The following is a 27,500-nucleotide window of genomic DNA, read 5'->3' as shown; positions in this document are numbered from 1 at the left end:
ACCCCACTAAACCATCGTCTGGCTGGTCTAGTGGTGGTGGACACAGGAAGTCATTTAAACCCCACTAAACCATCGTCTGGCTGGTCTAGTGGTGGACACAGGAAGTCATTTAAACCCCACTAAACCATCATCTGGCTGGTCTAGTGGTGGACACAGGAAGTCATTTAAACCCCACTAAACCATCGTCTGGCTGGTCTAGTAGTGGACACAGGAAGTCATTTAAACCCCACTAAACCATCGTCTGGCTGGTCTAGTGGAGGACACAGGAAGTCATTTAAACCCCACTAAACCATCGTCTGGCTGGCCTAGTGGTGAAGGACTGGATAGGAGAGTCTGTTAAATGACTCCCAGCTGTCGTGACTCTGGATAGAAGCGTTGCCAGGGTATTGATTTGAATGTTCAGTTCTCTACCATAAGCCACCTCCAACGCCATATTTGATTTATTTATAGAATTTGGCAGTTTGTCCAACCGGCTTCACAACCGCAGACCATAACCACGCCAACCCAGGACCTCCACATCCTGCTTCTTCCCCTGCGGGATCGTCTTGAGACCAGCCACCTTTGACAGCTGATGAAACTGAGGAGTATTTATGTCTGTTATAAAGCCCTTATTTGGGGGAAAAACTCCTTCTGATTGGCTGGGCCTGTCTCCCCAGTGGGCGGGCCTGGCTCCCCATTGGCTGGACCTGGCTCCCCAGTGGGCGGGCCTGTTCTCCCCAGTGGGTGGGTCTGGCTCCCCAGTGGGCGGGTCTGGCTCCCCAGTGGGTGGGTCTGGCTCCCCAGTGGGTGGGCCTGGCTCCCCAGTGGGCGGGTCTGGCTCCCCAGTGGGTGGGTCTGGCTCCCCAGTGGGTGGGCCTGGCTCCCCAGTGGGCGGGTCTGGCTCCCCAGTGGGTGGGTCTGGCTCCCCAGTGTAGGTGGGTCTGGCTCCCCAGTGGTGGGTCTGGCTCCCCAGTGGGTGGCTCCCCAGTGGGCGGGCCTGACTCCCCAGTGGGTGGGCCTGGCTCCCCAGTGGGCGGGCCTGGTCAGTGGCCTGGCTCCCCAGTGGGTGGGCCTGTCTCCCCAGTGGGTGGGCCTGGCTCCCCAGTGAGTGGGTCTGTCAGTGGGTGGGTCTGTCTCCCCAGTGGTGGGTCTGTCTCCCCAGTGGGTGGGCCTGGCTCCCAGTGGGTGGGCCTGGCTCCCCAGTGGGTGGGTCTGGCTCCCCAGTGGGTGGTCTGGGTGGGCGGGTCTGGCTCCCAGTGGGTGGGTCTGGCTCCCCAGTGGGCGGGTCTGGCTCCCAGTGGGCGGGTCTGGCTCCCAGTGGGCGGGTCTGGCTCCCCAGTGAGTGGGTCTGGCTCCCCAGTGGGTGGGCCTGGTCCCCAGTGAGTGGGTCTGGCTCCCCAGTGGGTGGGGGTCAGTGGGTGGGCCTGGCTCCCCAGTGGGTGGGTCTGGCTCCCCAGTGGGTGGGTCTGGCTCCCCCTGGCTCCCCAGTGGGCGGGTCTGGCTCCCCAGTGGGCGGGCCTGGCTCCCCAGTGGGCGGGCCTGGCTCCCCAGTGGGCGGGCCTGGCTCCCCAGTGGGCGGGTCTGGCTCCCCAGTGGGTGGGCCTGGCTCCCCAGTGGGCGGGTCTGGCTCCCCAGTGGGTGGGTCTGGCTCCCCAGTGGGTGGGTCTGTCTCCCCAGTGGGTGGGTGGGCCTGGCTCCCCAGTCCCCAGTGGGCGGGCCTGGCTCCCCAGTGGGCCCAGTGGGCGGGTCTGGCTCCCCAGTGGGTGGGTCTGGCTCCCCAGTGGGTGGGCCTGGCTCCCCAGTGGGTGGGCCTGGCTCCCCAGTGGGCGGGTCTGGCTCCCCAGTGGGTGGGTCTGGCTCCCCAGTGGTTGTGCCTGGCTCCCCAGTGGGCGGGCCTGGCTCCCCAGTGGGTGGGTCTGGCTCCCCAGTGGGTGGGCCTGGCTCCCCAGTGGGTGGGTCTGGCTCCCCAGTGGGTGGGTCTGGCTCCCCAGTGGTGGGCCTGGCTCCCCAGTGGGCGGGTCTGTCTCCCCAGTGGGTGGGTCTGTCTCCCCAGTGGGTGGGTCTGTCTCCCCAGTGGGTGGGTCTGTCTCCCCAGTGGGTGGGCCAGTGGGTGGGTCTGTCTCCCCAGTGGGTGGGTGGGTCTGTCTCCCCAGTGGGTTGGGTCTGTCTCCCCAGTGGGTGGGCCCTGCCCCTGCCCTCCCAGGCCCAGTCATATGAAATCCATAGATTTAATGAATTTATTTAAATTGACTGATTTACTTCAATGACCTTGAAATTGTTGAGTTTCGATTTTTGTTCAGTAACTCAATTACCGGGTACAGCTTGTGCGCATGTGTGTGTAGTGTGTGTAGTGTAGTGTACTATTGTGTAGTGTAGTGTGTGTAGTGTACTATTGTGTAGTGTAGTGTGTGTAGTGTACTATTGTGTAGTGTAGTGTGTGTAGTGTACTATTGTGTAGTGTAGTGTGTGTGTAGTGTACTATTGTGTAGTGTAGTGTGTGTGTGTAGTGTGTGTAGTCTGGTGTGTGTGTGTAGTGTGTGTGTGTGTACTATAGTGTAGTGTGTGTGTGTGTGTAGTGTGTGTGTGTGTAGGTGTGTGTAGTGTGTGTGTGTGTGTAGTGTGTGTGTGTAGTGTGTAGTGTGTGTGTGTGTAGTGTGTGTAGTGTGTGTGTGTGTGTGTAGTGTGTGTGTAGTGTGTGTGTGTGTGTAGTGTGTGTGTGTGTAGTGTGTGTGTGTGTAGTGTGTGTAGTGTGTGTGTGTGTGTGTAGTGTGTGTGTAGTGTGTGTGTGTGTGTGTGTAGTGTACTATAGTGTAGTGTGTGTAGTGTGTGTGTAGTGCGTGTGTGTGTGTAGTGCGTGTGTGTGTGTAGTGTGTGTGTGTGTAGAGTGTGTAGTGTGTGTGTGTGTAGTGTGTGTGTGTGTGTAGTGTACTATAGTGTAGTGTGTGTGTAGTGTACTATAGTGTGTAGTGTGTGTAGTGTACTATAGTGTAGTGTGTGTGTGTAGTGTACTATAGTGTAGTGTGTGTGTGTGTGTAGTGTACTATAGTGTAGTGTGTGTGTGTAGTGTGTGTAGTGTACTATAGTGTAGTGTGTGTGTGTGTGTGTGTGTGTGTGTGTAGTGTACTATAGTGTAGTGTGTGTGTAGTGTGTGTAGTGTACTATAGTGTAGTGTGTGTGTAGTGTACTATAGTGTAGTGTGTGTGTAGTGTGTGTAGTGTACTATAGTGTAGTGTGTGTGTGTAGTGTACTATAGTGTAGTGTGTGTAGTGTAGTGTGTGTGTAGTGTACTATAGTGTGTGTGTAGTGTGTGTAGTGTACTATAGTGTAGTGTGTGTGTGTAGTGTACTATAGTGTAGTGTGTGTGTAGTGTACTATAGTGTAGTGTGTGTGTACTATAGTGTAGTGTGTGTGTAGTGTACTATAGTGTAGTGTGTGTGTGTGTGTGTAGTGTACTATAGTGTAGTGTGTGTGTGTAGTGTAGTGTAGTGTGTGTGTGTGTGTAGTGTGTGTAGTGTGTGTGTGTAGTGTGTGTGTAGTGTACTATAGTGTAGTGTGTGTGTGTGTGTGTGTGTGTGTAGTGTACTATAGTGTAGTGTGTGTGTGTAGTGTGTGTAGTGTACTATAGTGTAGTGTGTGTGTAGTGTACTATAGTGTAGTGTGTGTGTGTGTGTGTAGTGTACTATAGTGTAGTGTGTGTGTAGTGTACTATAGTGTAGTGTGTGTGTGTAGTGTGTGTAGTGTACTATAGTGTAGTGTGTGTGTAGTGTACTATAGTGTAGTGTGTGTGTGTAGTGTGTGTAGTGTACTATAGTGTAGTGTGTGTGTGTAGTGTGTGTAGTGTACTATAGTGTAGTGTGTGTGTAGTGTGTGTGTGTGTGTAGTGTGTGTGTAGTGTACTATAGTGTAGTGTGTGTGTAGTGTGTGTGTGTGTAGTGTGTGTGTAGTGTACTATAGTGTAGTGTACTATAGTGTAGTGTGTGTGTGTGTGTGTGTAGTGTACTATAGTGTAGTGTGTGTGTAGTGTGTGTGTGTGTGTGTGTGTGTGTGTACCTGTAGTGTAGTGTGTGTGTGTATAGTGTGTGTGTGTGTGTGTGTGTGTGTGTGTGTGTGTGTGTGTGTGTGTGTGTGTGTGTACCTATTGCCTCCTCGAAGGCGAACAGTACAATCTTGTTCTGGTCCAGCAGCTCTCTGGCTCTGTTGCCCATCCACTTGAACCCAGTCAGAGTTTCCTGTCCACACAGGATGTGATGTCATAGTCAGGAAGTGCCCTCATCCCCCCCCCTACATCATTCAAACTTTCATTCCATTCATTCACAAAAGGACCTTAGAATATTGACATGAGGTCTGTTCATTGAATGCGTGAGCGAGCTAGAGCGCTGAGAATAAGTGTGTGAAATTAAAAGTGTGTGTGTGTGTGTGTGTGTGTGTTTTACCTCGAAGTGGAAGCCCTCCTTGAGAGCGATGGCTCGTAGAATCTTAGAGGAGACGGTGGAGGCCAACATGTAGACCGACTTCACGGTAGACTGGTCCGGGTTGGTCTGTTTCCAACACTGATACACCCACCAACCCAGCAACGCCCCCAACTCATTACCACTGAACACACGCCACTGACCACTACACACGCACGCACGCACGCGCACGCACACACACACACACACACACACACACACACACACACACACACACACACACAGAGAGAGAGAGAGAGACACCTTATACACTCATCAACTCAGCAACCCCCCCAACACATTACCCATAATCCCTACAGGCCCCTTCTGTTCCTCAGCAACGCCCCCCAACACATTACCCATGATCCCTACAGGCCTCCTCCCCTTCTGTTGCTCAGCAACGCCCCCAACACATTACCCATGATCCCTACAGGCCCCTCCCCTTCTGTTGCTCAGCAACGCCCCCAACACATTACCCATGATCCCTACAGGCCTCCTCCCCTTCTGTTGCTCAGCAACGCCCCCAACACATTACCCATAATCCCTACAGGGCCTCCCCTTCTGTTGCTCAGCAACGCCCCCAACACATTACCCATGATCCCTACAGGCCCCTTCTGTTGCTCAGCAACGCCCCCAACACATTACCCATGATCCCTACAGGCCCCTTCTGTTGCTCAGCAACGCCCCCAACACATTACCCATGATCCCTACAGGCCCCTTCTGTTCCTCAGCAACGCCCCCAATACATTACCCATGATCCCTACAGGCCTCCTCCCCCTTCTGTTCCTCAGCAACGCCCCCAATACATTACCCATGATCCCTACAGGCCCCTTCTGTTGCTCAGCAACGCCCCCAATACATTACCCATGATCCCTACAGGCCCCTTCTGTTGCTCAGCAACGCCCCCCAACACATTACCCATGATCCCTACAGGCCCCTTCTGTTCCTCAGCAACGCCCCCAATACATTACCCATGATCCCTACAGGCCCCTTCTGTTGCTCAGCAACGCCCCCAACACATTACCCATGATCCCTACAGGCCTCCTCCCCCTTCTGTTGCTCAGCAACGCCCCCCAACACATTACCCATGATCCCTACAGGCCTCCTCCCCTTCTGTTCCTCAGCAACGCCCCCAACACATTACCCATGATCCCTACAGGCCCCTTCTGTTGCTCAGCAACGCCCCCAACACATTACCCATGATCCCTACAGGCCCCTTCTGTTGCTCAGCAACGCCCCCAACACATTACCCATAATCCCTACAGGCCCCTTCTGTTGCTCAGCAACGCCCCCAACACATTACCCATAATCCCTACAGGCCCCTTCTGTTGCTCAGCAACGCCCCCAACACATTACCCATGATCCCTACAGGCCCCTTCTGTTGCTCAGCAACGCCCCCAACACATTACCCATGATCCCTACAGGCCCCTTCTGTTCCTCAGCAACGCCCCCCAACACATTACCCATGATCCCTACAGGCCCCTTCTGTTCCTCAGCAACGCCCCCCAACACATTACCCATGATCCCTACAGGCCTCCTACCCTTTCTGTTGCTCAGGACGGCCTCAGGGTTGATATGACTGACCAGGACCCCCTCCCCTCAGGGTTGTTGGCCAGAACTGACCAGTAGCCCCCTCCCCTCCTCAGGGTTGATATGACTGACCAGACCCCCTCCCCCCTCAGGTTGATATGACTGACCAGGGGTCTCCTCAGGGGTTGATATGACACAGGACCCCGTTGATATGACCCTCCACTCAGGGTTGATATGACTGACCAGGACCCCCCCCTCCCAGGGTTGATATGACTGACCAGGACCCCCTCCCTCCTCAGGGTTGATATGACTGACCAGGACCCCCTCCCTCCTCAGGGTTGATATGACTGACCAGGACCCCCTCCCCTCCTCAGGGTTGATATGACTGACCAGGACCCCCTCCCCTCCTCAGGGTTGATATGACTGACCAGGACCCCCTCCCCTCCTCAGGGTTGATATGACTGACCAGGACCCCCTTCCCCTCCTCAGGGTTGATATGACTGACCAGGACCCCCTCCCCTCCTCAGGGTTGATATGACTGACCAGGACCCCCCCCTCCTCAGGGTTGATATGACTGACCAGGACCCCCTCCCCCCCTCCTCAGGGTTGATATGACTGACCAGGACCCCCTCCCCTCCTCAGGGTTGATATGACTGACCAGGACCCCCTCCTCAGGGTTGATATGACTGACCAGGACCCCCTCCCCTCCTCAGGGTTGATATGACTGACCAGGACCCCCTCCCCTCAGGGTTGATATGACTGACCAGGACCCCCTCCCCCCTCCTCAGGGTTGATATGACTGACCAGGACCCCCTCCCCTCCTCAGGGTTGATATGACTGACCAGGACCCCCCTCCCCTCCTCAGGGTTGATATGACTGACCAGGACCCCCCCCCTCCTCCAGGGTTGATATGACTGACCAGGACCCCCTCCCCTCCTCAGGGTTGATATGACTGACCAGGACAGGGTTGATATGACTGACCAGGACCCCCCCCCTCCCCTCCTCAGGGTTGATATGACTGACCAGGACCCCCTTCCCCTCCTCAGGGTTGATATGACTGACCAGGACCCCCCCCCTCCTCAGGGTTGATATGACTGACCAGGACCCCCTTCCCCTCCTCAGGGTTGATATGACTGACCAGGACCCCCTTCCCCTCCTCAGGGTTGATATGACTGACCAGGACCCCCCCCTCCTCAGGGTTGATATGACTGACCAGGACCCCCTCCCCTCCTCAGGGTTGATATGACTGACCAGGACCCCCTTCCCCTCCTCAGGGTTGATATGACTGACCAGGACCCCCTCCCCTCCTCAGGGTTGATATGACTGACCAGGACCCCCCTCAGGGTTGATATGACTGACCAGGACCCCTTCCCCTCCTCAGGGTTGATATGACTGACCAGGACCCCTCTCCCCTCCTCAGGGTTGATATGACTGACCAGGACCCCCCCCCCCCTTCCCCTCCTCAGGGTTGATATGACTGACCAGGACCCCCTCCCCCTCCTCAGGGTTGATATGACTGACCAGGACCCCCCCCCTCCTCAGGGTTGATATGACTGACCAGGACCCCCTCCCTCCTCAGGGTTGATATGACTGACCAGGACCCCCCCCCTCCTCAGGGTTGATATGACTGACCAGGACCCCCTCCCCTCCTCAGGGTTGATATGACTGACCAGGACCCCCTCCCCTCCTCAGGGTTGATATGACTGACCAGGACCCCCTCCCCTCCTCAGGGTTGATATGACTGACCAGGACCCCTTCCCCTCCTCAGGGTTGATATGACTGACCAGGACCCCCTTCCCCTCCCCTCCTCAGGGTTGATATGACTGACCAGGACCCCCTCCCCTCCTCAGGGTTGATATGACTGACCAGGACCCCCCTTCCCTCCTCAGGGTTGATATGACTGACCAGGACCCCCTTCCCCTCCTCAGGGTTGATATGACTGACCAGGACCCCCTCCCCTCCTCAGGGTTGATATGACTGACCAGGACCCCCCCCTCCCCTCCTCAGGGTTGATATGACTGACCAGGACCCCCTCCCCTCCTCAGGGTTGATATGACTGACCAGGACCCCTTCCCCTCCTCAGGGTTGATATGACTGACCAGGACCCCCTTCCCCTCCTCAGGGTTGATATGACTGACCAGGACCCCCTTCCCCTCCTCAGGGTTGATATGACTGACCAGGACCCCCTCCCCTCCTCAGGGTTGATATGACTGACCAGGACCCCCCCCTCCTCAGGGTTGATATGACTGACCAGGACCCCCTCCCCTCCTCAGGGTTGATATGACTGACCAGGACCCCCTCCCCTCCCTCCTCAGGGTTGATATGACTGACCAGGACCCCCTCCCCTCCTCAGGGTTGATATGACTGACCAGGACCCCTCCCCTCCTCAGGGTTGATATGACTGACCAGGACCCCTCCCTCAGGGTTGATATGACTGACCAGGACCCCCTCCCCTCCTCAGGGTTGATATGACTGACCAGGACCCCCTCCCCTCCTCAGGGTTGATATGACTGACCAGGACCCCCCTCCCCTCCTCAGGGTTGATATGACTGACCAGGACCCCCCCTCCCCTCCTCAGGGTTGATATGACTGACCAGGACCCCCTCCCCTCCTCAGGGTTGATATGACTGACCAGGACCCCCTCCCCTCCTCAGGGTTGATATGACTGACCAGGACCCCCTTCCCCTCCTCAGGGTTGATATGACTGACCAGGACCCCCTCCCCCCCCTGACCAGGACCCCCCCCTCCTCAGGGTTGATATGACTGACCAGGACCCCCTCCTCCTCAGGGTTGATATGACTGACCAGGACCCCCTCCCCTCCTCAGGGTTGATATGACTGACCAGGACCCCCTTCCCCCCTCCCCTCCCCTCCTCAGGGTTGATATGACTGACCAGGACCCCCCCCCTCCTCAGGGTTGATATGACTGACCAGGACCAGGACCCCCTCCCCTCCTCAGGGTTGATATGACTGACCAGGACCCCCTCCCCTCCTCAGGGTTGATATGACTGACCAGGACCCCCTCCCCTCCTCAGGGTTGATATGACTGACCAGGACCCCCCCCCTCCTCAGGGTTGATATGACTGACCAGGACCCCCTCCCCTCCTCAGGGTTGATATGACTGACCAGGACCCCCTCCCCTCCTCAGGGTTGATATGACTGACCAGGACCCCCCCCCCTCCTCAGGGTTGATATGACTGACCAGGACCCCCCCCCTCCTCAGGGTTGATATGACTGACCAGGACCCCCTCCCCTCCTCAGGGTTGATGACCAGGACCCCCCCCCTCCTCCAGGGGAACTGACCAGGACCCCCTCCCTCCTCACGGGTTGATATGGAGGTCAGGAGGCCTTGAAAGCTGATTGACTGACCAGGACCGTGTCCCCCTCCTCACGGAGGGTGTGACTGACCAGGACCCCTTCACCTCCTGAACTCTTGTTGATGTCCCTGAAAGGAGGGGAGAGCAGGACAGGTCAGGGTTGTGTGTGTTACCTGAGGTTGATATGACTGTGTTACCAGGACCCCCTCCCCTACCTCAGGGTTGATATGACTGACCAGGTTCCTCAGGGTTGATATGACTGACCAGGTCCCCTCCTCAGGGTTGATATGTGACCAGGTTACCTCAGGGTTGATATGACTGACCAGGACCCCCTTCCCCTCCTCAGGGTTGATATGACTGACCAGGACCCCCTCCCCTACCTCAGGGTGATATGACTGACCAGGACCCCTTCCCCTCCTCAGGGTTGATATGACTGACCAGGACCCCTCCCCTCCTCAGGGTGTTGTTCCCCTCCTATGATATGACTGACCAGGTGTTACCTCAGGGTTGATATGACTGACCAGGACCCCCTCCTCCTCAGGGTGATATGACTGACCAGGACCCCCTCCCCTCCTCAGGGTTGATATGACTGTGTTACCTCAGGGTGTGATATGACTGACCAGGACCCCCCCCTCCTCAGGGTTGATATGACTGACCAGGACCCCCTCCCCTCCTCAGGGTTGATATGACTGACCAGGTTACCTGAGGTGTGTGTGTGTGTTACCTGACCAGGTCCCCTCCTCAGTGTGTGATATGACTGAGGTGTGTGTGGGTGTGTTACCTGACCAGGACCCCCTCCCCTCCTCAGGGTTGATATGACTGACCAGGTTACCTCAGGGTTGATATGTGACCAGGACCCCCTCCCCTCCTGAGGGTTGATGTGTGTGTGTTACCCCCAGGGTGTGTATGACTGACCAGGACCCCCTCCCCTCCTCAGGGTTGATATGACTGACCAGGACCCCCTCCCCTCCTCAGTGTTGATTGACTGACCAGGTCCCCTCCTCAGTGTTTTATGACTGACCAGGTGTCCTCAGGGTTGATATGACCTGACCAGGACCCCCTCCCCTCCCTCAGGGTGTGTTGACCTGACCAGGACCCCCTCCCCTCCTCAGGGTTGATATGTTACCAGGTGTGTGTCCCCTCCTCAGGGTTGATATGACTGACCAGGACCCCCCCCTCCAGGGTTGTGTGTGTGACCAGGTTCCTCCAGGGTGTGATATGACTGACCAGGACCCCCCCCTCAGGGTTGATGTGTGACCAGGACCCCCTCCCCTCCTCAGGGTTGATATGACCTGACCAGGTGTGTGTGTTACCTCAGGGTTGTTGACCTGAGGACCCCCTCCTGGGTCATGTGACCTGGGTGATATGTTACCTGAGGTGTGTGTGTGTGTTACCTGACCAGGATGTCAGGGTGTGTTACCTGAGGACCCCCTCCCCTCCTGTGTGATATGACTGACCAGGACCCCCTCCCCTACCTCAGGGTGGTGTATTTGTGTGTGTTACCTGGGTGTGTGTGTGTGTTACCCTGGTGTGTGTGTGAGTGTCAAACCTGAGGTGATTGGTGTGTGTGTTACTGAGGTTTGTGTGTGTGTGTGTCTTACCCTGAGGTGTGAACTGTGTTGATGTTCCCTGAAAGGAGGGGTGTGTGTTACCAGTGTGTGTGTGTTACCTGAGGTGTGTGTGTGTTACCTGAGGTGTGTGTGTGTGTGTGTTACCTGAGGTGTGTGTGTGTGTTACCTGAGGGTGTGTGTGTGTGTGTTACCTGAGGTGTGTGTGTGTGTTACCTGAGGTGTGTGTGTGTGTGTTACCTGAGGTGTGTGTGTGTTACCTGAGGTGTGTGTGTGTGTTACCTGAGGTGTGTGTGTGTGTTACCTGAGGTGTGTGTGTGTTTTACCTGAGGTGTGTGTGTGTGTGTTACCTGAGGTGTGTGTGTGTGTGTTACCTGAGGTGTGTGTGTGTTACCTGAGGTGTGTGTGTGTGTGTGTGTTACCTGAGGTGTGTGTGTGTGTGTTACCTGAGGTGTGTGTGTGTGTGTGTTACCTGAGGTGTGTGTGTGTGTGTGTTACCTGAGGTGTGTGTGTTACCTGAGGTGTGTGTGTGTGTTACCTGAGGGTGTGTGTGTGTTACCTGAGGTGTGTGTGTGTGTGTTACCTGAGGTGTGTGTGTGTGTGTGTGTTACCTGAGGTGTGTGTGTGTGTTACCTGAGGTGTGTGTGTGTGTTACCTGAGGTGTGTGTGTGTGTTACCTGAGGTGTGTGTGTGTGTGTGTTACCTGAGGTGTGTGTGTGTGTGTGTTACCTGAGGTGTGTGTGTGTGTTACCTGAGGTGTGTGTGTGTGTTACCTGAGGTGTGTGTGTGTGTTACCTGAGGTGTGTGTGTGTGTGTTACCTGAGGTGTGTGTGTGTGTGTTACCTGAGGTGTGTGTGTGTGTGTTACCTGAGGTGTGTGTGTGTGTGTGTTACCTGAGGTGTGTGTGTGTTACCTGAGGTGTGCGTGTGTTACCTGAGGTGTGCGTGTGTTACCTGTGGTGTGTGTGTGTTACCTGAGGTGTGTGTTACCTGAGGTGTGTGTGTGCGTGTGTTACCTGTGGTGTGTGTTACCTGAGGTGTGTGTGTGTGTTACCTGAGATGTGTGTGTGTGTTACCTGAGGTGTGTGTGTGTGTGTGTTACCTGAGGTGTGTGTGTGTGTGTGTGTTACCTGAGGTGTGTGTGTGTGTTACCTGTGGTGTGTGTGTGTGTTACCTGAGGTGTGTGTGTGTGTTACCTGAGGTTTGTGTGTGTGTGTGTTACCTGAGGTGTGTGTGTGTGTTACCTGAGGTGTGTGTGTGTTACCTGAGGTGTGTGTGTGTGTGTTACCTGAGGTGTGTGTGTGTGTGTTACCTGAGGTGTGTGTGTGTGTTACCTGAGGTGTGTGTGTGTGTGTTACCTGAGGTGTGTGTGTGTGTTACCTGAGGTGTGTGTGTGTGTTACCTGAGGTGTGTGTGTGTGTTACCTGAGGTGTGTGTGTGTGTGTTACCTGAGGTGTGTGTGTGTTACCTGAGGTGTGTGTGTGTGTTACCTGAGGTGTGTGTGTGTGTGTGTTACCTGAGGTGTGTGTGTGTGTTACCTGAGTGTGTGTGTGTGTTTTACCTGAGTGTGTGTGTGTGTGTGTTACCTGAGGTGTGTGTGTGTGTTACCTGAGTGTGTGTGTGTGTGTTACCTGAGGTGTGTGTGTGTGTGTTACCTGAGGTGTGTGTGTGTGTTTACCTGAGGTGTGTGTGTGTTACCTGAGGTGTGTGTGTGTGTTACCTGAGGTGTGTGTGTGTGTGTGTGTGTTACCTGAGGTGTGTGTGTGTTACCTGAGGTGTGTGTGTGTGTGTTACCTGAGGTGTGTGTGTGTGTGTTACCTGAGGTGTGTGTGTGTGTGTTACCTGAGGTGTGTGTGTTACCTGAGGTGTGTGTTACCTGAGGTGTGTGTGTGTTACCTGAGGTGTGTGTGTTACCTGAGGTGTGTGTGTGTTACCTGAGGTGTGTGTGTTACCTGAGGTGTGTGTGTGTGTTACCTGAGGTGTGTGTGTGTGTTACCTGAGGTGTGTGTGTGTGTGTTACCTGAGGTGTGTGTGTGTGTGTGTTACCTGAGGTGTGTGTGTGTGTGTGTTACCTGAGGTGTGTGTGTGTGTGTGTTACCTGAGGAGTGTGTGTGTGTGTGTTACCTGAGGAGTGTGTGTGTTACCTGAGGTGTGCGTGTGTTACCTGTGGTGTGTGTGTGTGTTACCTGAGGTGTGTGTGTGTGTGTTACCTGAGATGTGTGTGTGTGTGTTACCTGAGGTGTGTGTGTGTGTGTGTGTTACCAGAGGTGTGTGTGTGTGTTACCTGTGGTGTGTTACCTGAGGTGTGTGTGTGTGTGTTACCTGAGGTGTGTGTGTGTGTGTTACCTGAGGTGTGTGTGTGTGTTACCTGAGGTGTGTGTGTGTGTGTTACCTGAGGTGTGTGTGTGTGTTACCTGAGGTGTGTGTGTGTGTTACCTGAGGTGTGTGTGTGTGTTACCTGAGGTGTGTGTGTGTGTGTTACCTGAGGTGTGTGTGTGTGTGTGTTACCTGAGGTGTGTGTGTTACCTGAGGTGTGTGTGTGTTACCTGAGGTGTGTGTGTGTTACCTGAGGTGTGTGTGTGTGTTACCTGAGGTGTGTGTGTGTTACCTGAGGGTGTGTGTGTGTGTGTGTGTTACCTGAGGTGTGTGTGTGTGTGTTACCTGAGGTGTGTGTGTTACCTGAGGTGTGTGTGTGTTACCTGAGGTGTGTGTGTGTTACCTGAGGTGTGTGTGTGTGTTACCTGAGGTGTGTGTGTGTGTTACCTGAGGTGTGTGTGTGTTACCTGAGGTGTGTGTGTGTGTTACCTGAGGTGTGTGTGTGTTACCTGAGGTGTGTGTGTTACCTGAGGTGTGTGTGTGTGTGTGTTACCTGAGGTGTGTGTGTGTTACCTGAGGTGTGTGTGTGTTACCTGAGGTGTGTGTGTGTTACCTGAGGTGTGTGTGTGTTACCTGAGGTGTGTGTGTGTGTGTTACCTGAGGTGTGTGTGTGTGTTACCTGAGGTGTGTGTGTGTTACCTGAGGTGTGTGTGTGTTACCTGAGGTGTGTGTGTGTTACCTGAGGTGTGTGTGTGTTACCTGAGGTGTGTGTGTTACCTGAGGTGTGTGTGTGTTACCTGAGGTGTGTGTGTGTTACCTGAGGTGTGTGTTACCTGAGGTGTGTGTGTTACCTGTGGTGACAGTGCTGTTGGATGGCCCTGTAGTACTCTGTGTGAATGTCTTGGAACGGGTCCTTCAGCAGAGGGCTGTGAGACAGAGAGGTTATGTCCCAGGACTCAGGCCAGGGCTCCAGGTTAGCCTCGATGGCTACAGAGATGCCCTTATCATGGGGCGGCACGATCTGGGCACCGTTCTCCCAATACACCTGAGAGAGGGAGGGGGGAGACGGGGAGGGGGAGAGACGGGGAGGGGGGGGAGAGGGGGGGGGGGAGGGAGAGAGAGAGAGAGAGGGAGGGGGAGAGACAGGGAGGGGGAGAGAGAGAGACAGAGAGAGAGGAGGGAGAGATAGGGGAGAGAGAGAGAGACGGGAGAGAGAGAGAGAGAGGGGGGGAGGGGGAGAGACAGGGGGGGAGAGAGAGAGGGGAGAGAGAGAGAGAGGGGGAGGGGGAGAGACAGGGAGGGGAGAGAGAGAGAGAGAGAGAGAGAGAGGGGGGGGAGAGAGGGGGAGAGAGAGAGAGAGAGAGGGGGAGGGGGAGAGAGAGAGGGGGGAGAGAGGAGAGAGAGAGAGAGAGAGAGAGGAGGGGGAGATAGAGGGGGAGAGAGAGAGAGAGAGAGAGAGAGAGAGAGATGGAGAGAGAGAGAGGAGAGGGGAGAGACTATTTTACACTGGTCTAATACACCTAGAAACTGCTCAACAGAAACAGACCAATACACCTGAGACAGGGACCTAATCAATAACATTATCAATAAGATAATGACTGTTACCTTGTAGCCGTTGTCCTGTTTGGGGTTGTGGGAGGCGGTTACCATGACGCCAGCACACAGACCCAGATGAGACACAGCGAAGGGCTAGAGAGAGGGCACACACACACACACACACACGGTATGATTCCAGGTTGTTAATGTAGGAGAGGACTATGAACCAAAAGGAGTCACTGGGAAACACTAGCCTGTCGTGTGTCCATGTGACGTGTGCATGATCGAGGAATGGCCCGCTCCGATTGGCTCACAGATTGTTTTGGAAGAGATCCCAGATTGGCTTGATCCCAGGGCCAGAGGGATCAGTAGGTTTGAGTGTGTGTGTGTGTGTGTGTGTGTGTGTGTCTGTCTGTTTATTGTACCCTGCAAACAGCAACAACAAAAAAACCTACTCTCCAGAGACAGGTGAAAGGTCAACTTAATACTCCGCCCGGTAAAAGCGTGGAAAGTCGAGGCCCCTACACTGCGGTAACCCTTGGTTACTGAATATCATGGAGTTGGTTACCCTTGGTTACTGAGTATCATGGGGTTGGTTACCCTTGGTTACTGAGTATCATGGGGTTGGTTAACCTTGGTTACCCTTGGTTACTGAGTATCATGGGGTTGGTTACCCTTGGTTACTGAGTATCATGGTGTTGGTTACCCTTGGTTACTGAGTATCATGGGGTTGGTTAACCTTGGTTACCCTTGGTTACTGAGTATCATGGAGTTGGTTACCCTTGGTTACTGAGTATCATGGAGTTGGTTACTGAGTATCATGGAGTTGGTTACCCTTGGTTACTGAGTATCATGGAGTTGGTTACTGAGTATCATGGAGTTGGTTACTGAGTATCAGGAGTTGGTTAAGCCTTGGTTACCCTTGGTTACCATGGAGCTGGTTACTGAGTATCATGGAGTTGGTTACCCTTGGTTACTGAGTATCATGGAGTTGGTTAAGCCTTGGTTACTGAGTATCATGGAGTTGGTTACTGAGTATCATGGGGTTGGTTACCCTTGGTTACTGAGTATCATGGAGTTGGTTACTGAGTATGATGGGGTTGGTTACCCTTGGTTACTGAGTATCATGGAGTTGGTTACTGAGTATCATGGGGTTGGTTACCCTTGGTTACTGAGCATCATGGAGTTGGTTACTGAGTATCATGGGGTTGGTTACCCTTGGTTACTGAGTATCATGGAGTTGGTTACTGAGTATCATGGGGTTGGTTACCCTTGGTTACTGAGTATCATGGAGTCGGTTACTGAGTATCATGGGGTTGATTACCCTTGGTTACTGAGTATCATGGAGTTGGTTACCCTTGGTTACTGAGTATCATGGAGTTGGTTACCCTTGGTTACGGAGTATCATGGGGTTGGTTACTGAGTATCATGGAGTTGGTTAAGCCTTGGTTACTGAGTATCATGTAGTTGGTTACCCTTGGTTACTGGGTATCATGGGGTTGGTTACCCTTGGTTACTGGGTATCATGGGGTTGGTTACCCTTGGTTACTGGGTATCATGGCATGATTACTGGGTTGGCATGATACTTGGCTTTTTAAGGGTGCCTAATTTCCCACCAGGTCCATTAAACAAAATAGACGTACCACGAAGGGTGTGGGTGTGATGTCACAGAACAGGTGGACAGGGACTCCTCGGCAGGTGAACACGGCGGCCGCCAGGCTGGCAAAACGTCTACTGCTGCCTCCACTGGGAGGGTGGGCACGGGCATCAAACCCTACCACCACCCCCCTCTCCTTCAGACACTGCCCGAAACATTGCTCCAGATACTTACAGAACCCCTGGGGAGAGAGGGGAGAGAGAGGAGGAGAGAGAGAGAGAGGTAGAGAGAGACAGAGAGAGAGAGAGAGAGAGAGAGAGAGAGAGAGAGACAGAGAGAGAGACAGAGAGAGAGAGAGAGAGGAGAGAGAGGGGGAGGAGAGAGAGAGAGAGGGGGAGAGAGAGAGAGAGACAGAGAGAGAGAGAGAGAGCAGAGAGAGAGAGAGAGAGAGAGAGAGAGAGAGAGAGAGAGAGAGAGAGAGAGAGAGAGAGAGAGAGAGGGGGAGGAGAGAGAGAGAGAGAGAGAGACAGAGAGAGAGACAGAGAGAGAGAGAGAGAGAGAGAGGGGGGAGAGGGGGGAGAGAGAGAGAGAGAGGGGGAGAGGAGAGAGAGAGAGGAGAGAGAGAGAGAGAGAGAGAGAGGGAGAGGGGAGAGAGAGAGAGAGAGAGGAGAGAGAGTGACAGAGAGAGAGAGAGGGGAGAGAGAGAGAGGGGAGAGAGACAGAGAGAGAGGGAGAGAGAGGGGGAGAGGGAGAGGAGAGAGAGAGACAGGAGAACAGAGAGGGGAGAGAGACAGAGAGAGAGGAGAGAGACAGAGAGAGAGTGGAGAGGGGAGAGAGTGAGGAGAGAGGGAGAGAGACACTGAAAGTCAGAGAGAGGGGGGATGAGAGACAGGGAGAGGGGACCTGTGTGGTCTGTATGATGGGAGGAGAGGTCAGACCTGTGTGGTCTGTAGATGGTGAGACAGGTCATAGGGGAGAGAGGGGAGGTCATACCTGGTGGTCTGATGAGAGGTGAGGAGAGACCTGTGGGAGAGGGGTGAGAGACAGAGAGTCATACCTGGGGAGAAAGAGTGAGAGAGAGAACATTTGGTAGAACACTGAAAGTCATACCTGTGTGTCTGTATGATGGTGACCAGGTCATATGGTCTGTATGATGGTGAGCTAGGTCATACCTGTGTGGTCTGTATGATGGTGAGGTCGTAGGTCATACCTGTGTGGTCTGTATGATGGTGAGGTCGTAGGTCATACCTGTGTGGTCTGTATGATGGTGAGGTCGTAGGTCATACCTGTGTGGTCTGTATGATGGTGAGGTCGTAGGTCATACCTGTGTGGTCTGTATGACGGTGAGGTCGTAGGTCATACCTGTGTGGTCTGTATGATGGTGAGGTCGTAGGTCATACCTGTGTGGTCTGTATGATGGTGAGGTCGTAGGTCATACCTGTGTGGTCTGTATGACGGTGAGGTCGTAGGTCATACCTGTGTGGTCTGTATGATGGTGAGGTCGTAGGTCATACCTGTGTGGTCTGTATGATGGTGAGGTCGTAGGTCATACCTGTGTGGTCTGTATGATGGTGAGGTCGTAGGTCATACCTGTGAGGTCGTAGGTCATACCTGTGTGGTCTGTATGATGGTGAGGTCGTTCATACAGGAGATCCCTGGTCCCATGGCAGCTCTGAGGCCAGCCGTCCCAAACTCCATCCTAGAGCCAAAACACCTCCGCAGCTCCCCAACCGCCCCCTCCTTCACCAGGCCCTGCACCAACGCCACTGTCTGGGGGTTCTACAGGAGGGGAGAGGAGGGGTACAGGATCATCTCTGCAGATCCTCTAGAGCCCCCTCTTTGAAAGTTGAGGGAGAGGGCAGTTAAGGGTTGTCCTATTACCCAGTGTCACACCAGTTGAGTTTGGCCCATTGTGGATTTTTTAAATATTTTTTACTCATAACAACCAAAATGCATAAAATCCCAGTAATCTGGTGTTTCTGATTCCTCCCCTGTGTGACTGTGAAAACCGCTATTTTACATTTTTCAGGCAATCAAATCATTTTTGTATTAAGACACCAATAAGCGAGTGCTTTTCAGACATGAATGTCAATCCCTGGAGTGTGTGTGAACATGTACAGAATCATCTCTGCAGATCCTCCATAGCCCCCTCTTTGAAGAGGGAGGGAGGGGAAGACGGGAGAGGGGTGAGGGAGGGGAAGAGGGGTGAGGGAGGGGAAGGGAGAGGGGTGAGGGAGGGAGGGGAAGAGGGGTGAGGGAGGGGAAGACGGGAGGGAGAGGGGAAGAGGGGTGAGGAGGGGAAGAGGGGTGAGGGAGGGGAAGAGGGGTGAGGGAGGGAGGAAGAGGGATGAGGGAGGGGAAGAGGGGTGAGGAGGGGGAAGAGGGGAGAGGGAGGGGAAGAGCGATGAGGAGGGAGGGGAAGAGGGGTGAGGGAGGGGAAGAGGGGTGAGGGAGGAAGGAGAGGGGTGGGGAGGGGAAGAGGGGTGAGGGAGGGGAAGAGGGATGAGGAGGGAAGAGGGATGAGGGAGGGAGGGGAAGAGGGGTGAGGGAGGGGAAGAGGGTGAGGGAGGGAAGAGGGAGGGAAGAGGGTGAGGGAGGGGAAGAGGGGTGAGGGAGGGGAAGGGAGAGGGGTGAGGGAGGGGAAGGGGGTGAGGGAGGGGAAGGGAGAGGGGTGAGGGAGGGGAAGAGGGGTGAGGGAGGGGAAGAGGGGTGAGGGAGGAAGGGAGAGGGGTGAGGGGGGAAGAGGGGTGAGGGAGGGAAGAGGGGTGAGGGAAGAGGGGTGAGGGAGGGGAAGGGAGAGGGGTGAGGAGGGAAGGGAGAGGGGTGAGGGAGGGGAAGGGAGAGGGGTGAGGGAGGGGAAGGGAGAGGGGTGAGGGAGGGGAAGAGGGGTGAGGAGGGAAGGGAGGGGTGAGGGAGGGGAAGAGGGGTGAGGGAGGGGAAGAGGGGTGAGGGAGGGGAAGAGGGGTGAGGGAGGGGAAGAGGGGTGAGGGAGGGGGGGGAGGGAGAGGGGTGAGGGATGAGGGGAAGAGGGGGAGGGAGGGGAAGGGGTGAGGGAGGGAAGGGATGAGGGAGGGGGGGTGAGGGAGGAGGGGAAGAGGGGTGAGGAGGGGAAGAGGGGTGAGGGAGGAGGGGGAAGAGGGGTGAGGGAGGAGGGGAAGAGGGGTGAGGGAGTGAGGGGAAGAGGGGTGAGGGAGGGGAAGAGGGAGGGGAAGAGGGGTGAGGGAGGGAGGGGAAGAGGGATGAGGGAGGGGAAGAGGGATGAGGGAGGGGAAGAGGGATGAGGGAGGGGTAGAGGGATGAGGGAGGGGTAGAGGGGTGAGGGAGGGGAAGAGGGATGAGGGAGGGGTAGAGGGGAAGTGAAGCCATGTGAGGCAAAAGCATGATAGTAATGTAACACACCAGTGTCCACCCCATCTCATCCCCAGCCACATGCCTGTAGACTTATTAAGAGGTAACGTTATGTTAAGAGGTTTAATATAAACCACATGTTCTTCTCCCATTTCTGCCTGATTGGTGGCGTCCCGTTTCCCTTTAAAACACACGAATGCCCCTTGGCGGATGGACGTTGATTACAATGCCCAGCTAGCTACAGTAGCGCCTCGTAATCGGGGGCCAGTTGCTCCAGCTATACTACTGTACGAAGCCAAATAAAACGGGCGTCGGCCAAGTACATGGCTAATGAGTCATTAAGAGTCCATCTACGCAAAACATGAAAGTTTTACACTATTGTGGAGAGATGTACTGTTAGGATTCTTTACATACAATAGAAATAAGCGGAATCATTTTTTATGTAATTAATTTAATTTATTCTTTTGGCCAAATTTCATATACACAAATGTAAATTTACAAACAGAAAACCACATTTTCGTACCCTACAAAAAGAAATTGAACTGTATTTTAAGACGGTTAAATGCTCTACTAACAAAAAAAAGCTGTTTTGAATTGTAAGTATATATATGCATGTCCCTTAAGGTCCTTGTGTAATTGTAATGTGATATTGTACCCCCTAGCCCCGCCCCTAGCCCCGCCCCCATCCCCAGCCCCGCCCCTAGCTCGTTTGTAATCTATGAATGCTTGTGTTCCCTCATGTGCTTTATGTATTGATTTGATATTAATAATAATTTTAAAAAACATGTCGTAAAATACAATGTAGCTGACACGAGTTTATACATCCGGTTCTTGAACGTTGTAAAACACCCGTCTTTAAATCATGGTCACCTAGCTAGTCCTCCCTGGAAATGTCCTACTTTGTATTCAAACTACTGACGTTAGCTGGCTAATTGTTTCATAAATAAATGTATCTGAAGTTGAGAAAAGGGGGGGGTGATGTACATAGCTAGAGAAACCATGGTTAACTGTTTAGTTAGCTAGCTAGCTGACAACAGAAATCCCAAAACATTGTTGAAATACATATGAGTCGTTTAGCAGACGGTGTTTTCCAGAGAGACCTACAGTAGTGAGTGCATCATGTTTTAGTAGACATGATAACGTTTGGTCTACTGTAATGCACTCCGAATTATTATTTTTTTAGTTGTGTACTATAACAATTAAAAGTTAGTTAGGGAACTTGGGCCAAAAAACAACAGGAAGTTAAGAAACGTTTGAGTTGTTGTTAGTAAACGAGCTATAATTTCTTTTACACCACCTCTTGACAACTTACCTCGTCAAACTGCAGCCACTGATTAATGGCTTGGTCCAATTTACCGTCACCAGTCGAGGATAAAACATTCTCCATATTGTTCCTTTTCAGCACCAAAACTTATATTTTTATGACTGTTGAGTTGTACTTAGGCATTAATAATACAAAAATATCTCGATTAAAAAAAAGAAATGTGAGTTCCCAGGTTCACTTCCGTGTTCAGTGTAAAACGGACAAAAACGAGAGACGGAGGCGGTTGATTAAAACGAACTCTAATTGGTCAATGGACTGGACGGGGCTTGCACTTCCGCTTGCGTCACACGTTTTTTTTTCCTGTCGTTTGGAGAGAAAAAGTAACGTCAACCTCTCTGCTTTTTTAAAGTGTTTTTTTTTTTAATAGACTTTATGTTTTTTTTAATCGAGTCTCTGAAATGGCTAAATAATAAGAAACGCTTGTCTAAGGTCCAATATTATAACGAATTATTTTCTGAATTAAGTGTCATTGTCTCATTCTCTATATTCTGTCATAATTCATTCCTGTTTTTATTTTGTTTTGTCTTTTAGGTTCTTGTTCATTCTTGAACGCAATGTCTGTCTGTTATATTTTAAACTTAACCTCACTACTAACCTTATGCCTAACCTTAAATTAAGAGCAAAAAGCAAAGTTTTCATGAATTTCAATAAATCCAATTCCTACTCTGTGGCTGTGGTAACTAGTGGAAACCCGTTTTTTGGTCACGCTTCCCAAGAAATGCTGGCGATCACGACAGAGGTCAAAGTTCAGTTGGCTTGGGGGTGTGGTTTGATGTGGGTGTTTCTTGGCTGTGTTTTTGCCACAACCATCTGTCAGAGCCTTGTACTGTGGTCTGTTGTACCTTCTAGGAGGGTCAGTATAGTGGGTGTTGTACCTTCTAGGAGGGTCAGTTATATTGGGTGCTGTGGTATGTTGTACCTTCTAGGAGGGTCAGTATAGTGGATGCTGTGGTATGTTGTACCTTCTAGGAGGTCAGTATAGTGGGTGCTGTGGTATGTTGTACCTTCTAGGAGGGTCAGTATAGTGGGTGCTGTGGTATGTTGTACCTTCTAGGAGGGTCAGTATAGTGGGTGCTGTGGTATGTTGTACCTTCTAGGAGGGTCAGTATAGTGGGTGCTGTGGTATGTTGTACCTTCTAGGAGGGTCAGTATAGTGGGTGCTGTGGTATGTTGTACCTTCCTTTAGGAGGGTCAGTATAGTGGGTGCTGTGGTATGTTGTACCTTCTAGGAGGGTCAGTATAGTGGATGCTGTGGTATGTTGTACCTTCTAGGAGGGTCAGTATAGTGGGTGCTGTGGTATGTTGTACCTTCTAGGAGGGTCAGTATAGTGGGTGCTGTGGTATGTTGTACCTTCTAGGAGGGTCAGTATAGTGGGTGCTGTGGTATGTTGTACCTTCTAGGAGGGTCAGTATAGTGGGTGCTGTGGTATGTTGTACCTTCTAGGAGGGTCAGTATAGTGGAGGGTCAGTATAGTGGAAACCTCTCCTTTAATAGATTGACAGAAACCTCTCCTTTAATAGATTGACAGGATGTAGAACGGTGATAACAGGTCTCTGAAACCTCTCCTTTAATAGATTGACAGGATGTAGAACGGTGATAACAGGTCTCTGAAACCTCTCCTTTAATAGATTGACAGGATGTAGAACGGTGATAACAGGTCTCTGAAACCTCTCCTTTAATAGATTGACAGGATGTAGAACGGTGATAACAGGTCACTGAAACCTCTCCTTTAATAGATTAACAGGATGAAACCTCTCCTTTAATAGAACAGGATGTAGAACGGTGATAACAGGTCTCTGAAACCTCTCCTTTAATAGATTTGATAACAGGTCTCTGAAACCTCTCCTTTAATAGATTGACAGGATGTAGAACGGTGATAACAGGTCTCTGAAACCTCTCCTTTAATAGATTGACAGGATGTAGAACGGTGATAACAGGTCTCTGAAACCTCTCCTTTAATAGATTGACAGGATGTAGTCTCTAGAACGGTGATAACAGGTCTCTGAAACCTCTCCTTTAATAGATTGACAGGATGTAGTCTCTAGAACGGTGATAACAGGTCTCTGAAACCTCTCCTTTAATAGATTGACAGAAACCTCTCTTTTAATAGATTGACAGGATGTAGAACGGCGATAACAGGTCTCTGAAACCTCTCCTTTAATAGATTGACAGGATGTAGAACGGTGATAACAGGCCTCTGAAACCTCTCCTTTAATAGATTGACAGGATGTAGAACGGTGATAACAGGTCTCTGAAACCTCTCCTTTAATAGATTGACAGGATGTAGAACGGTGATAACAGGCCTCTGAAACCTCTCCTTTAATAGATTGACAGGATGTAGAACGGTGATAACAGGTCTCTGAAACCTCTCCTTTAATAGATTGACAGGATGTAGAACGGCGATAACAGGTCTCTGAAACCTCTCCTTTAATAGATTGACAGGATGTAGAACGGTGATAACAGGTCTCTGAAACCTCTCCTTTAATAGATTGACAGGATGTAGAACGGTGATAACAGGTCTCTGAAACCTCTCCTTTAATAGATTGACAGGATGTAGAACGGTGAAACCTCTCCTTTAATAGATTGACAGGATGTAGAACGGTGATAACAGGTCTCTGAAACCTCTACTTTAATAGATTGACAGGATGTAGTCTCTAGAACGGTAATAACAGGTCTCTGAAACCTCTCCTTTAATAGATTGACAGGATGTAGAACGGTGATAACAGGTCTCTGAAACCTCTCCTTTAATAGATTGACAGGATGTAGAACGGTGATAACAGGTCTCTGAAACCTCTACTTTAATAGATTGGCAGAAACCTCTCCTTTAATAGATTGACAGGATGTAGTCTCTAGAACGGTGATAACAGGCCTCTGAAACCTCTCCTTTAATAGATTAACAGGATGTAGAACGGTGATGCCTCTGAAACCTCTCCTTTAATAGATTGACAGGATGTAGAACGGATAACAGGTCTCTGAAACCTCTCCTTTAATAGATTGACAGAAACCTCTCCTTTAATAGATTGACAGGAGAACGGTGATAACAGGCCTCTGAAACCTCTCCTTTAATAGATTGACAGGATGTAGAACGGTAATAACAGGTCTCTGAAACCTCTCCTTTAATAGATTGACAGGATGTAGAACGGTGATAACAGGCCTCTGAAACCTCTCCTTTAATAGATTAACAGGAATAGAACGGTTGACAGGATGTAGAACAGGTGAAACCTCTCCTTTAATAGATTAACAGGATGTAGAACGGTGAAACAGGTCTCTCCTTTAATAGATTGACAGGATGTAGAACGGTGATAACAGGTCTCTGAAACCTCTCCTTTAATAGATTAACAGGATGTAGAACGGTGATAACAGGCCTCTGAAACCTCTCCTTTAATAGATTAACAGGATGTAGAACGGTGAAACCTCTCCTTTAATAGATTAACAGGATGTAGAACGGTGAAACCTCTCCTTTAATAGATTAACAGGATGTAGAACGGTGAAACCTCTCCTTTAATAGATTAACAGGATGTAGAACGGTGAAACCTCTCCTTTAATAAAACAGAATGAGTCCTTCAAAGAGTTACCCTCCCCCCAACACACACACACACACACACTAATTCTCTCTCTCAGACACACACTCTCCCTCACATACACAAACATTTGTACTATACATGAAAGCTTTGCCAAAATGTATGACATATGCACTCTACCCCCCCATACCTCTCAATGTTATCTCTAGGTATCCTATGATGAGGAACACCCCCCCCTTATCTCCTAGGTTTCCTCTGATGAGGAACAACCCCCCTTATCTCCTAGGTTTCCTCTGATGAGGAACACCCCCCCCCTTATCTCCTAGGTTTCCTCTGATGAGGAACAACCCCCCTTATCTCCTAGGTATCCTCTGATGAGGAACAACCCCCCATGTTATCTCCTAGGTATCCTCTGATGAGGAACAACCCCCCCCATGTTATCTCCTAGGTTCCTCTGATGAGGAACACCCCCCCATGTTATCTCCTAGGTATCATCTGATGAGGAACAACCCCCACCCCCATGTTATCTCTAGGTATCCTATGATGAGGAACACCCCCTCTTATCTCTAGGTATCCTATGATGAGGAACCCCCCTCTTATCTCTAGGTATCCTCTGATGAGGAACCCCCCCCTTATCTCCTAGGTATCCTCTGATGAGGAACACCCCCCCCCTTATCTCCTAGGTATCCTCTGATGAGGAACACCCCCCTCTTATCTCCTAGGTATCCTCTGTTTGATGAGGAACAACCCCCACCCCCTCCCTCATCTCCTAGGTTTCCTCTGTTTGATGAGGAACAACCCCCCCCTCCCTTATCTCCTAGGTATCCTCTGATGAGGAACACCCCCCCCCTCTTATCTCCTAGGTTTCCTCTGTTTGATGAGGAACAGGTTTTCGTCCGTGGGGAACAAATTCTCCTCCTTAGCTGCCTTCCTGTCTCTCCCGTTCTCTCTCTTCTTCTTCTTCTTCGCTCCCTTCTTCGCCGCCCCAAACAGACGGTCGGGGGTGTGGGAGGCGGGGCCCGCGGGATGGAAGGTAGGAGGGGCTCCGGCCGAGGGGGGAGGGCCCTTGGGCCCCTTCTTCTTCCTCTTGGTGGAGGGGCCTTGTCCTCGGGGGAAGTCAAGAGACTCGTCTGCGGCGGCGACCATTTTGTTTTTGGCCGGTTTCCGTTGTTTCTTCTTCTGCCTTTCCTGACTCCCCGGCTGGTTCCTGTCAGCCATGTTGGATTTGGGCGTGGCTGAAGCTGTGGGTTAGGGGGAGGAGGGAAGGAGAGGTGGGGAGGAGGGAAGGAGAGGTGGGAAGGAGAGGTGGGGGAGGAGGGAAGGAGAGGTAGGGAGATGAGGAGAGGTGGGGAGAGGGAAGGAGAGGTGGGGAGATGAGGAGAGGTGGGGAAAGGAGGGAAGGAGAGGTGGGGAGAGGAGGGAAGGAGAGGTGGGGGAGGAGGGAAGGAGAGGTGGGGAGAGGAGGGAAGGAGAGGGGGGAGAGGAGGGAAGGAGAGGTGGGGAGGAGGGAAGGAGAGGTGGGGAGGAGGGAAGGAGAGGTGGGGGGGGAGGAGAGGGGAAGGAGGAGAGGGAAGGAAGGAGGTGGGGAGAGGGGGAGGGAAGGAAGGAGAGGTGGGGAGGAGGGAAGGAGAGGAGAGGGGAGGGAAGGAGAGGTGGGGAGGAGGGAAGGAGAGGAGAGGGGGAGAGGAGGGGAGGAAAGAAAAGGAGAGAAGGAGGGAAGGAGAGGTGGGGAGGAGAGGTCTGATTAAAGCAGCCGATAGCAAATCAAGCAGATCCCAGAGCAGACTAACAGATCCCAGAGCAGACTAACAGATCCCAGAGCAGACTAACAGATCCTAGAGCAGACTAACAGATCCCAGAGCAGACTAACAGATCCCAGAGCAGACTAACAGATCCTAGAGCAGACTAACAGATCCCAGAGCAGACTAACAGATCCCAGAGCAGACTAACAGATCCTAGAGCAGACTAACAGATCCTAGAGCAGACTAACAGATCCTAGAGCAGACTAACAGATCCTAGAGCAGACTAACAGATCCTAGAGCAGACTAACAGATCCTAGAGCAGACTAACAGATCCTAGAGCAGACTAACAGATCCTAGAGCAGACTAACAGATCCCAGAGCAGACTAACAGATCCTAGAGCAGACTAACAGATCCCAGAGCAGACTAACAGATCCCAGAGCAGACTAACAGATCCTAGAGCAGACTAACAGATCCCAGAGCAGACTAACAGATCCTAGAGCAGACTAACAGATCCCAGAGCAGACTAACAGACCCTAGAGCAGACTAACAGATCCTAGAGCAGACTAATAGATCCTAGAGCAGACTAACAGATCCTAGAGCAGACTAACAGATCCTAGAGCAGACTAACAGATCCTAGAGCAGACTAACAGATCCCAGAGCACACTAACAGATCCTAGAGCAGACTAACAGATCCTAGAGCAGACTAACAGATCCTAGAGCAGATAGAGCACACTAACAGACCCCAGAGCAGACTAACAGATCCTAGAGCAGACTAACAGATCCCAGAGCACACTAACAGATCCTAGAGCAGACTAACAGATCCTAGAGCAGACTAACAGATCCCAGAGCAGACTAACAGATCCCAGAGCAGACTAACAGATCCTAGAGCAGACTAACAGATCCTAGAGCAGACTAACAGATCCCAGAGCAGACTAACAGATCCCAGAGCAGACTAACAGATCCCAGAGCAGAGCAGATCCTAACAGATCCCAGAGCAGACTAACAGATCCCAGAGCAGACTAACAGATCCAGATCCCAGAGCAGACTAACAGATCCTAGAGCAGATCCCAGAGCAGACTAACAGATCCCAGAGCAGACTAACAGATCCTAGAGCAGACTAACAAATTCCCAGAGCAGACTAACAGATCCCAGAGCAGACTAACAGATCTTAGAGCAGACTAACAGATCCTAGAGCAGACTAACAGATCCTAGAGCAGACAGATCCCAGAGCAGACTAACAGATCCCAGAGCAGACTAACAGATCCCAGAGCAGAC

The 27,500-nt window shown here is 52.1% G+C and overlaps 1 protein-coding gene and 1 long non-coding RNA gene across 2 annotated transcripts in view; both read right to left on the bottom strand.

The window, feature by feature from the left end:
• LOC135561961 (phosphopentomutase-like) overlaps positions 1-21,181 on the bottom strand; it is a 114,833-nt gene extending 93,652 nt beyond the window's left edge. Inside the window, exons 1-9 of the mRNA XM_065004488.1 lie at positions 20,950-21,181; positions 17,901-18,068; positions 16,336-16,530; positions 14,762-14,845; positions 14,008-14,201; positions 9,326-9,401; positions 5,969-5,979; positions 4,413-4,593; positions 4,115-4,208 (exon numbers count right to left, since the gene is read on the bottom strand). Coding sequence (XP_064860560.1) covers positions 4,115-4,208; positions 4,413-4,593; positions 5,969-5,979; positions 9,326-9,401; positions 14,008-14,201; positions 14,762-14,845; positions 16,336-16,530; positions 17,901-18,068; positions 20,950-21,024 — 1,078 coding nt within the window. The 5' untranslated portion in view covers positions 21,025-21,181. The remainder of the gene's footprint in view (positions 1-4,114; positions 4,209-4,412; positions 4,594-5,968; positions 5,980-9,325; positions 9,402-14,007; positions 14,202-14,761; positions 14,846-16,335; positions 16,531-17,900; positions 18,069-20,949) is intronic.
• Positions 21,182-24,000: 2,819 nt separating this feature from the next.
• LOC135561530 (uncharacterized) lies at positions 24,001-24,763 on the bottom strand. The gene is made up of 2 exons (XR_010459544.1): positions 24,337-24,763; positions 24,001-24,071 (listed from the first exon to the last, which is right to left on the bottom strand). It is a non-coding gene; the product is annotated as an uncharacterized LOC135561530 (long non-coding RNA).
• Positions 24,764-27,500: the final 2,737 nt, after the last annotated feature.

The sequence above is a fragment of the Oncorhynchus nerka genome, linkage group LG18, assembly GCF_034236695.1.
Source record: "Oncorhynchus nerka isolate Pitt River linkage group LG18, Oner_Uvic_2.0, whole genome shotgun sequence".
NCBI classification, from domain to species: domain Eukaryota; kingdom Metazoa; phylum Chordata; class Actinopteri; order Salmoniformes; family Salmonidae; genus Oncorhynchus; species Oncorhynchus nerka.
The sequence above is the reverse complement of the archived record's forward strand: the minus strand, read 5'-3'. Positions and strand labels throughout refer to the sequence as shown.